Source organism: Oncorhynchus nerka, linkage group LG24 (assembly GCF_034236695.1).
Source record: "Oncorhynchus nerka isolate Pitt River linkage group LG24, Oner_Uvic_2.0, whole genome shotgun sequence".
NCBI classification, from domain to species: domain Eukaryota; kingdom Metazoa; phylum Chordata; class Actinopteri; order Salmoniformes; family Salmonidae; genus Oncorhynchus; species Oncorhynchus nerka.
In genome coordinates, this window is record NC_088419.1 from 37,124,769 (window position 1) to 37,136,865 (window position 12,097).

Genomic DNA, 12,097 nt, shown 5'->3' on the forward strand with positions numbered 1-12,097 from the left:
AAAATAAGGGTAAACATTTTGCATTATTTTCTACAGAAACTTAAAGCAGTTCATCAAAACAAGTGATAATGGAAAGTGTGAACCTGATTCTATGGAAAATTTTGCAAATGTCTGTAACGAAAAATAAAAACGAACATGACCCTTTGTGTTTTCTGTCAGCCTTCAGGGGTCAAATTTTCCAACATTCTAAGGTCGTGGCCACGTTCAGATTTTCTAAAAATTCCATATGGGGCCAACGGTTGCTGAATGAATGACAATGGATGTGATTTTTCTGCCTAAAATATGCCACAAATTCTCTTTTTCCATATTGACATGTGTTGTACTTTTGACACGGACAATGAATTTCATCTGCGTGCCCGTACCCTTATGCTTTGAGGTGGCTACCTAATCTAGCTCGTTTTGAGGATTTAGTCCTGCCTAATAAATACCCTTCCCCCATATTAGTGTCCTATATTGACCAGAGAAGTGATAATACAAGAGGTAAAGTTGATTTCATATGATCCATTTCTTTATTATAATCCATCACCCAGAGGCCTGACAAAGAAAAAAACAGTAGCTTTAACTCAACCCCTACTTAGTTTTCCAGGCTTTCTCACGTTTTCATTTTGTTCCAATAGCTGAGTGATGAACGAGGATTGGAAGGATGGCATCGCAAGACTATGCAACCCAAAAAGAAAACACAGCACTGACCAATCCTAATACAGAACTTAACCACAATATTGTCAACAATGCCAGTTCGTGTTTTTTTTGGGTCACATTTACACAATGGTCAAGTTGTCTTTAGATAATTGTTACGCATTTGAGGTTGATCACAGGTTCTATAGTCTAGGCGTGCTGTCGTTCCATTGGCAGACATGAGGCTTTAGTACACACATGCATTTGTCATTGGGATCAAAGTGAGGGTTGACATCAGTTTTATAATGTGCAAACAATCAACTAAAATCAGCACTATCAAATCTAATATTTGTTAATAAAAGCAAATGGAAACTGGGTTTAATGACAATATTCAGAAAGATTATTTCCTCAAATCAATTCTCACTAAAACTTAAATAATATTTCATCCTAAACACAAGCATCATCACATCACCCCCCCCCCCCCACGCAACAGCGGTTTTATCATACACAGCTGTATCACTGACAAAGGCATTAGCATCTGTCCATGCTCTCCACTTTGGGTCATTAAGTTACTCCCCCCACCACAACCCCTACTCTTCAGGCAATTGTAGTCCAATGCCTACACATGTATCTTGCAGAATCTAATGCATGTACATTATAAGCACTAGCCTGTGAGCGAGTGCATTCTCAAATGTGTACAATATGTGTGAGGGGCGGACATAATTACAGGCTTGTCTAGCTCGACACAATTCTTGCTGGTGGGAAGCCGATACACAGGTAGTTGCCTATAAGGAGAGGAGTGTAGGAGAGATGTTGGGTGCACAAGGCAGAAAGGAGGGACGGGGGACTCAGGAGTTATCAGAGGGCACATGCTCCTCGAAGCCCTCGCTCTCCCTTACTAGCGCCCTTTCGAGGATGACGCGGCCTTCCTTGTAGCGCTGACTGTCTTCTGTGGCAAACTCGTAGATCCAGCCCAGCTTGCTGTTGCAGTTCTTGCAGCTGACGTCTCGCACCATGTGTCTGCCCGTCAGCATCACACGGTCCTGCACCTCGCTGTACTGCAGGTTCACCACCTGTGGGTGACAAACATATAGATTTATTCAACAAAGTATCTGAACCTGCAAGAGGGACTAGCAGCGTGTCCCATAGAAGTATGCCCTATCAATGAGTTTGGAACAGCACATACAGTATGGGACAAGGCTAGAGAACAATGACATGGTGTCATGTGTTTTGTGTAAGGACATGGTGTTATTCACAGGACTCTTAACTACAACTTATTAAAAAAGGTCCAATGCAGCCATTTTTATCTCAAATAATTTCTGGGTAACAAGTATCTTACTGTGAAACAAAATTAGCTTCTTAGCAAAGAGCAATTTTTCAAGCAAGAATTTAGCTAGGAATGCCAGAGTGGGGAGGGGAACATTTAAAACTAGCTATTGGCTGAGAGGTTTGGAACCAACGTATTGGTCTCATAACTAATTTACCGCCTGGTAATGTCACCAGGCAGGCCAAAACTCCATCCAATCAAATCATTTCAGGTGATCTTTTCAAACAGCTCTTACACTAAAAGGGTTCATCATAATTTTCAAAATGTCACAGTATTATTCCAACCTCAGTGTGAGAAATGTATATAAAACACAGGGAAATCACGTTTTTGACTGCACTGGGCCTTTAAAAGTAGTCAACCCTCACCAGCCTCACCTTGTTGAAGAGGAAGGCTCGGCCCGTGGCGCCAGTGAAGCGCGTGGAGATGAGCTCAGAGCGGTTGGTCAGGATGGTGTCACAGTTGGCGCAGGAGAAGAGGCGGGTCCCGCCGATGTGGTCCAGGAAGATCCTGCCCATAGTGCTGTTGTCAGCAGAGACCGACCTTTAGGAAGGGCAAGTAAGTCATGTAAGACACTAACTCATTCACAGACAGCAGCTGAAAGAAAGGAGCGGGGAGGCACAGAGTGAAACAGGTGCACATAAGACAACTACTCACAAAGACACATACTGGGTTTGAGACTGCATACTGCCCAGTTAAGAGTTTTTTGTGTTATAGTGCGAGCCTATTGAGATCAATATGGATTCCAACTAGTTTAGGTGAACACATCATAGCAAAGGTGCCTAGAATTAACAAGTGTACCTTCTATTCGGTTTCATAATGAACGGTTGTCTTCATTGGGGGTGAGTAACGATGCTGCTACATCTACCTTCTACATAGAAACAAGGGCAGTTGAATTGTGACTGCGTCAGAGAGCCACTGCGGTTGCCATTTCCATCCCATTTGCCATTTCCACTGGATTGGAAAATATTCCAAACTAAATCGACGTTTGATTGAACAACATGTAATCGAGAAGTTAAACAAGACCTGCGCGTATATTAAAATGTCAACAGCTGTCATAAGACTATGTCAGCGGTCAGTCCTTTTTTTCTCGAAATAGTAGCTTTTTGGGAACCAAATGCCAATCAATCAGTCTTGATCGATGTGTGAAGCGATTCATTCAAGTCGTGTCAACAATACCATGACCTCATTCAGATTTACAACAAATCTAGAAGTTTATCAACCGTTGTCTCTTATACAACACATGGACAGCATAGCATTTCACGGCTAGCTAGTACAATCAAATAGGGTTTGATAATGATGATAGCTAGCTAAAGTAGCAAATATGACGTCAGTACACAAAGCCAATGTTGTCGACGAAACATCGCGTGCCCAACTTTCTCTTACCTTGAATCTGTTCTGTCGACACGAATGTTAATAACCTGTTTTCTTGACCACTTATTTAGTCTTTATCAACCTCGAATCCAGTTTTGTTGTTCTATTTTCACCTTCTTTTCGTCCTTCTCGTCGATTCTGTAGCTAGAAGTGGCGTCAGCTTTGTTGTTCTCTCACAGCTGTTCCGCAGACTGTATCAACATCCGGTAGATGTGGTCCCGCCCCTACTGGGTAGGGGAGTTCTTAGACAGACCCCAAGGAGGCAGCAGAGACCAAATTGAGTAAAAGCCAAAGTGTTTGAAATTAAACTGATGCAATGACAAATAATTATTTTTTTAGGAAGCAGACTGAAATTATGAAGCTCAGCTCAGGCTTCATTATACATTGTGGTGTGGTGGATTTCAGGCAGCTGATATGAGAAACTCCTGGATCAAAATCCAGGTAGGCTGTCTAATAATGAACATAGCCTTCCAACAGTCAGGTAGAAAAGTTTGCATCAAAATACTTCCTGTGCTGGAACAATGCAGTGCAATAACTGGACATGCACTCACATGAAAGAACACAGCAGGAAGATCACAAAGAATATCACAAAAATGTTCATCTCATTCCCAGACACTTCCGCCCAAGGAAAGTCTGGTGGAGCAACAAGTCAAACTTGGCCTTTGTTAACCCAAGTACAGAAAATCTTTGGGCACAAGGTTACAAATAGATTTACCTGGCATCTTGAGCTGCACAAACTGTTCAGCTGTAGACTTAAGATAAGCAGCACCCCTGAAGATAGATGGAGCATTGTCATGCTTGAGTGTCCTTGGAAGACAGATAAGAGTCTTGTGTAAAGACTAATCTCTGCAGTTATCACAATTGAAGTGAGCATGTGATTATTGTATCAGATTAGGAGTGCTGATCTAGGATCAGTCCCCCCCCCCGTGTCGTCTTAATCATTTAGATCTAAACGTTAAATCCACTCTCCTCTAACTTCAACTCGGATCCATTATCATAAAGTCTATTAGCATAAACATGATTTCAGATGTACATTACATTTACAGTACGGCAAATCAAGAAACATAATTGACTGTCCTGCTAGAGCTGACCCGGTCAACTGTAAGTGCATAGTGCCAACTGTAAAGTTTGTTGGAGGAGGAATAAAGTTCTGGGACTGTTTTTCATTGTTCAGGCTAGGCCCCTTAGTTCCAGTTAAGGGAAATCTTAACGCTACAGCATACAATGACATTCTGTGTTTCCAACTTTGTGGCAACAGTTTGGGGAGGCCCTTTGCTGTTTCAGTGTGATAATTCCCCCTTGCAAAAAGCAAAGGTACATACAGAAATGGTTCGTTGGGATCGGTGTGGAAGAACTTGACTGGCCTGCACAGAACCTTGACCTCAACCCCATCGAATACCTTTGGGATGAATTGGAACACCGACTGCGAGCCAGGCCTAATCGCCCAACATCAGTGCCCGACCTCAGTAATGCTCGTGGCTGAATGGAAGCAAGTTCCCGCAGCAGTGTTCGAACATCTAGCGGAAAGCCTTCCCAGAAGAGGGGAGGTTGTTATTGCAGGAAAGGGGGAACCAACTCCATAATAATGCCCATGATTTTGGAATAAGATGTTCGAACAGGTACCATATACTTTTGGTAATGTAGTGAACATCGTGTAATCAACTATATTTCTCTCTCACCTTTCCATCTGGCAGTCCCTCTCCTCTGTAATCATTACAGATCGATAATGAACAGAGACTGATAATCATAAGTGATGAGCAATGAATTTAACTTCACACTCGTATGAAACACGTGCCTATGTTGCTGACCAAGAGATTGGCCCTGACAATCTATAAAGAAATTAAATGTGTGTACATCCATATCAATTTTTGATGAAACAATGAAAGACAACTGCTCTTGTAATTGCTATTGCATGATGGCTATTCCATCAACCAACTGCCCCATGCCTATACCCATAATTAATACTAATATTAATTCATACTAATTAAAATTATTATTTATTTTCATACGGTTTGAAATGAAGTATGTTTTGTAACAGGGAGTCATTAGGTGCCTGTCCTTGTAGCAGGAAGTTGAAGCAGGAAGTCTTTAAGTCAAGGATATAAGGTATTTAAAAATATCTCGTCACCGTCTGTCAATATTGTCGTAAGAACATTCGGACCAAAGCACAGCGTGATATGGGTTCCACATATTTATTGAAGTGAAACGCATAAAACAATAAAGAACAAATTAAACGTGATGTCAATGAAGTGCTCACAGGCAACTACACATAAACAAGATCCCACAAAACACAGTGGGGAAATGGCTACCTAAATATGATCCCCAATGGCTGCCTAAATATGATCCCCAATCAGAGACAACGATAAACAGCTGCCTCTGATTGGGAACCATACCAGGCCAACATAGAAATAAACAACCTAGATTACCCACCCTAGTCACACCCCGACCTAACCAAAATAGAGAATTAAAAGGCTCTCTTTGGTCAGGGCGTGACACTGTCAATCTATTACCAAGGAGACTTAACCATCCATCAACTCACTGACGGTTTCTGACTCTTTCCGTTCACTCTCCTCCAATTTCTCCCAGGCTGGCTCTGGTTCACTCCTCGGCTTCGCTGACCACCCCGTGTGCCTCCCCCCCAAAAAATCTTTGGGGCTGTTTTTTGGGCTTTCGTTGTGGCCGCAAACCCCAGCGTCGTCGCTGACCTACCATATCTCCTTGTGTCTGCTTCCAAGGAAGGCTTTCGTATTCTCCCATGATTTCCTCCCAAGTCCAGGATACTCTCTCCTCCTGGGCATGCTGCTTGGTCCTGGTTTGGTGGGATCTTTTGTCAATATTGTCGTAAGAACATTCGGGGCGGCAGGGTAGCCTAGTGGTTAGAGCGTTGGACTAGTAACCGAAAGGTTGCAAGTTCAAATCCCCGAGCTGACAAGGTACAAATCTGTCGTTCTGCCCCTGAACAGGCAGTTAACCCACTGTTCCTAGGCCGTCATTGAAAATAAGAATTTGTTCTTAATTAACTGACTTGCCTAGTTAAATAAAGGTAAAATAAAAAATAAAAAAAGAGCAGCGTGATATGGGTTCCACATATTTGTTGAAGTGAAACGCACAAAACAATAAAGAACAACCGAAACGTGATGTCAATGAAGTGCTCACAGGCAACTACACATAAACAAGATCCCACAAAACACAGAGGGTAAATGGCTGCCTAAATATGATCCCCAATCAGAGACAACGATAAACAGCTGCCTCTGATTGGGAACCATACCAGGCCAACATAGAAATAAACAACCTAGATTACCCACAGTGACACTGTCAATCTATTACCAAGGAGGCTTAGCCATTTTAAGGACATTTCCCCACGAGATTGCATGTTAGAATGTTACACAACGTATAGCCTACTAAAGGATTGTGATTTGCATCTATGGAATACAACCATTGCCAGAGGCAGAACAGATAATAAGGTAAAAGTTTATAATAACACCATGTAATAAAGGATTAGAAAATAGTTTATTCATCATCATTTAATTCATCATTAAGGCTGTGTCACAGGCTGTGTTAATGAAATAGGGTATTTTTTTCCTCTTAATCACATCACAAGGAACTTATATCAGTTAAATAAAAACTTTTTTTTATTTATAATATAATACTTTTTTTGTATTACAACTTTTTTTAAATGTTTTATAAAAAACATGTTAATTAGGCAATGTCTCATTAAAACCCCACCTCTTTCAGGAATACCTAGGATAGGATAAAGTAATCCTTCTCACCACCCCCCCCCTTAAAAGATTTAGATGCACTATTGTAAAGTGGCTGTTCCACTGGATGTCTTAAGGTGAACGCACCAATTTGTAAGTCGCTCTGGATAAGAGCGTCTGCTAAATGACTTAAATGTAAATGTAAATGTAAATATGTGCATATTTGCATATACCGCAAATGTTTTTTGCTGTATATGCAAGCCTACATATTTCGGTTGAACAAGTAGAGCAGGTTATGGATACATACTTTTTTCATCTTTCTATCTGTGAAATAATTGTTGGTGCATATTTCCAAATAAAATGCTATTCAGAATCTAGATTTGGCAACAAATCAACAATTCTTTCTTTGCAAGTCTGGAGAATCTATCTAAGGACAACCACAAAACATGTGTTGAATGCAGATGCTTCTGAAGCTGATAAAATGTTGTTGGTGTTTTATTTTTTTTATTTTTTTTATTTCACCTTTATTTAACCAGGTAGGCTAGTTGAGAACAAGTTCTCATTTGCAACTGCGACCTGGCCAAGATAAAGCATAGCAGTGTGAACAGACAACACAGAGTTACACATGGAGTAAACAATTAACAAGTCAATAACACAGTAGAAAAAAAGGGGAGTCTATATACAATGTGTGCAAAAGGCATGAGGTAGGCGAATAATTACAATATTGCAGATTAACACTGGAGTGATAAATGATCAGATGATCATGTACAGGTAGAGATATTGGTGTGCAAAAGAGCAGAAAAGTAAATAAATAAAAACTGTGGGGATGAGGTAGGTGAAAATGGGTGGGCTGTTTACCAATAGATTATGTACAGCTGCAGCGATCGGTTAGCTGCTCAGATAGCAGATGTTTGAAGTTGGTGAGGGAGATAAAAGTCTCCAACTTCAGCGATTTTTGCAATTCGTTCCAGTCACAGGCAGCAGAGTACTGGAACGAAAGGCTGCCGAATGAGGTGTTGGCTTTAGGGATGATCAGTGAGATACACCTGCTGGAGCGCGTGCTACGGATGGGTGTTGCCATCGTGACCAGTGAACTGAGATAAGGCGGAGCTTTACCTAGCATGGCCTTGTAGATGACCTGGAGCCAGTGGGTCTGGCGACGAATATGTTGCGAGGGCCAGCCGACTAGAGCATACAAGTCGCAGTGGTGGGTAGTATAAGGTGCTTTAGTGACAAAACGGATGGCACTGTGATAAACTGCATCCAGTTTGCTGAGTAGAGTGTTGGAAGCAATTTTGTAGATGACATCGCCGAAGTCGAGGATCGGTAGGATAGTCAGTTTTACTAGGGTAAGCTTGGCAGCGTGAGTGAAGGAGGCTTTGTTGCGGAATAGAAAGCCGACTCTTGATTTGATTTTCGATTGGAGATGTTTGATATGGGTCTGGAAGGAGAGTTTGCAGTCTAGCCAGACACCTAGGTACTTATAGGTGTCCACATATTCAAGGTCGGAACCATCCAGTGAGGTGATGCTAGTCGGGCATGCGGGTGCAGGCAGCGGTCGGTTGAAAAGCATTCATTTGGTTTTACTAGCGTTTAAGAGCAGTTGGAGGCCACGGAAGGAGTGTTGTATGGCATTGAAGCTCGTTTGGAGGTTAGATAGCACAGTGTCCAATGACGGGCCGAAAGTATATAGAATGGTGTCGTCTGCGTAGAGGTGGATCAGGGAATCGCCCGCAGCAAGAGCAACATCATTGATATATACAGAGAAAAGAGTCGGCCCGAGAATTGAACCCTGTGGCACCCCCATAGAGACTGCCAGAGGACCGGACAGCATGCCCTCCGATTTGACACACTGAACTCTGTCTGCAAAGTAATTGGTGAACCAGGCAAGGCAGTCATCCGAAAAACCGAGGCTACTGAGTCTGCCGATAAGAATATGGTGATTGACAGAGTCGAAAGCCTTGGCAAGGTCGATGAAGACGGCTGCACAGTACTGTCTTTTATCGATGGCGGTTATGATGTCGTTTAGTACCTTGAGTGTGGCTGAGGTGCACCCGTGACCGGCTCGGAAACCAGATTGCATAGCGGAGAAGGTACGGTGGGATTCGAGATGGTCAGTGACCTGTTTGTTGACTTGGCTTTCAAGACCTTAGATAGGCAGGGCAGAATGGATATAGGTCTGTAACAGTTTGGGTCCAGGTGTCTCCCCCTTTGAAGAGGGGGATGACTGCGCAGCTTTCCAATCCTTGGGGATCTCAGACGATATGAAAGAGAGGTTGAACAGGCTGGTAATAGGGGTTGCGACAATGGCGGCGGGTAGTTTCAGAAATAGAGGGTCCAGATTGTCAAGCCCAGCTGATTTGTACGGGTCCAGGTTTTGCAGCTCTTTCAGAACATCTGCTATCTGGATTTGGGTAAAGGAGAACCTGGAGAGGCTTGGGCGAGGAGCTGCGGGGGGGCCGGAGCTGTTGGCCGAGGTAGGAGTAGCCAGGCGGAAGGCATGGCCAGCCGTTGAGAAATGCTTGTTGAAGTTTTCGATAATCATGGATTTGTCGGTGGTGACCGTGTTCCCTAGCCTCAGTGCAGTGGGCAGCTGGGAGGAGGTGCTCTTGTTCTCCATGGACTTCACAGTGTCCCAGAACTTTTTGGAGTTGGAGCTACAGGATGCAAACTTCTGCCTGAAGAAGCTGGCCTTAGCTTTCCTGACTGACTACGTGTATTGGTTCCTGACTTCCCTGAACAGTTGCATATCGCGGGGACTGTTCGATGCTATTGCAGTCCGCCACAGGATGTTTTTGTGCTGGTCGAGGGCAGTCAGGTCTGGAGTGAACCAAGGGCTGTATCTGTTCTTAGTTCTGCATTTTTTGAACGGAGCATGCTTATCTAAAATGGTGAGGAAGTTACTCTTAAAGAATGACCAGGCATCCTCAACTGACGGGATGAGGTCAATGTCCTTCCAGGATACCCGGGCCAGGTCGATTAGAAAGGCCTGCTCACAGAAGTGAGTGTGGGAAGAGTCTTACTTTTGGGAAACGGCAATTAAAGAGAAGTATAAAGAATGTAGCCTACCAATTGCCAAATTCCTATTTGCAGTGCCTTCAGAAAGTATTGATACCCATTGACTTATTCCACATTTTGTTGTGTTACAGACTAAATTCAAAAAGGATTAAATATATTATTTTTCTCACCAATCTCAAATAAAGTAAAATGTTATTGGTTGCCTAAACATACAGTATTTAGCAGATGGTATTGCTGGTCTAGTGACATGCTTATTATGCTTGCTCCAACAGTAAAGTAATATATAACAATACATGCATAACAATACACAGACAGTGTGGTGAAGAAGGCGCAGCAATGCCTCTTCAAACTCAGGAGGCTGAAGAAATTTGGCTTGTCACCTAAAAACCTGACAAACTTTTACAGATGCACAATTGAGAGCGTGCTGTCGGGCTGTATCACCGCCTGGTACGACAACTGCACCGCCCTCAACCACAAGGCTCTCCAGAGGGTGGTGCAGTCTGTACAACGCATCACCGGGGGCAAACTATCTGTCCTCCAGGACACCTACAGCACTCGATGTCACAGGAAGGCCAAAAAGATCATCAAGGACAACAACCACCCGAGCCACTGCCTGTTCACCCCGCTACCATCCAAAAGACAAGGTCAGAACAGGTGACGGAGAGACTGAAAAACAGCTTCTATCTCAAGGCCATCAGACTGTTAACTTTAAACAGCAATCATTAACTCAGAGAGGCTGCTGCATACATACAGACTCAAATCATTGGCCACTTTAATAAATGGATCACTAGTCACTTTAAATATTGGAACTTTAACAATGTCATGCAATAAAATGCAAATTAATTAAAAATCATACAATGTGATTTTCTGGATTTTTGTTTTAGATTCCGTCTCTCACAGTTGAAGTGTACCTATGATAAAAATTACAGACCTCTACATGCTTTGTAAGTAGGAAAACATGCAAAATCGGCAGTGTATCAAATACTTGTTCTCCCCACTGTAATTACTCCTGTCTAAATAAAATAATTTAAAATCTTCACCAGGGAGCATGACTTAGCCACAGGGTATCATTAGCTTCTTAATTTTTATTTCTGTGGATTATTTTAAATCACAAGTGTGTTTGGGAAGCCCGAAATGTGGGTATTGCCTGTGGCAATATGTCTAGCTGACTGAGTTGCGGCTGTCAGTGAAAGCGTCTAAAATATGTGTGAAGATAGTGTCTTGAGTATAATTAAAAATGTTGCCTCAAGAAGAAGTTGAGGAGCAATGTTGCAAAGATATTGTGCGTCTCTCTCCAGAATGCATACATATGTAGGAAGGTGCCCATTTGGCAGTCTTTTTTCTGATTGTCTAACTCACCACAAATTTTTTCTTTGTCTCACACAAGTCAACAAAGTATGTTTAAATAACATCCATTGCGAATGGTAGTTCAGTCCTCAGTAGTCCTCAGATAGTCCTCAGTATTCAAAAAATCTTTCCAACACGCCCGGCCTCGATATTCACCAAGCCTCAGTGTGAAAGATCAAAATATCATGATCTGATGATCCCATATATGCAGTGGAAACGTCATAAAAGACCACTTTCTGTCTTTGTTTCTTTGTTTCTTTCATTGGCGCAGGAAATTTGAGGGCCCGGAATAGGCTAGTTGATACAATATTGCAAGTTCATTAGCGACAACTTCTGGCCGGACCCTGTGACAATTTGATATGATGTTGAACTTCGCTAGCAATAACTCAAGTCAAGACATATAGAAATGGAGGCATACAGGCGGAGAAAAGAGATTCATGTGATTGAAAGAACCAGAATTTTCATCAGTTTACTTTCTACTGTTTTTATTTGTCAGCTTTAGGCCTATGTATGTTACTTAGTTGATGATGGATGTTATAGGCCTACTGCTGCATTGGACTATAGGTTATCACTGAGTTCTATGCTCTCATTTCTTTAGCCACCATGGATCACAGTGTATTAATGTGTCCATATGGCAGAGGCTCAGTGGTGACCCGTCATTCACATCAAGTGGGGCAGAGCAATGTAAAACAAATTTTATATATATATATATATATGTAAA

The 12,097-nt window shown here is 42.4% G+C and overlaps 1 protein-coding gene across 2 annotated transcripts; it reads right to left on the reverse strand.

The window, feature by feature from the left end:
* Positions 1 to 486: 486 nt before the first annotated feature.
* LOC115107932 (protein yippee-like 5) lies at positions 487 to 3,519 on the reverse strand. Of its 2 annotated transcripts, none has more exons than XM_029631709.2 (3): positions 3,326 to 3,519; positions 2,317 to 2,482; positions 487 to 1,688 (listed from the first exon to the last, which is right to left on the reverse strand). In XM_029631709.2, exons 2-3 carry the CDS (start codon positions 2,455 to 2,457, stop codon positions 1,464 to 1,466), a joined length of 366 nt encoding a protein of 121 aa, XP_029487569.1. In that variant the 5' UTR covers positions 2,458 to 2,482; positions 3,326 to 3,519; the 3' UTR covers positions 487 to 1,463. The 2 variants fall into 2 exon arrangements, with proteins under 2 accessions (XP_029487569.1, XP_029487571.1); XM_029631711.2 differs by having other exon boundaries at positions 2,317 to 2,536.
* Positions 3,520 to 12,097: the final 8,578 nt, after the last annotated feature.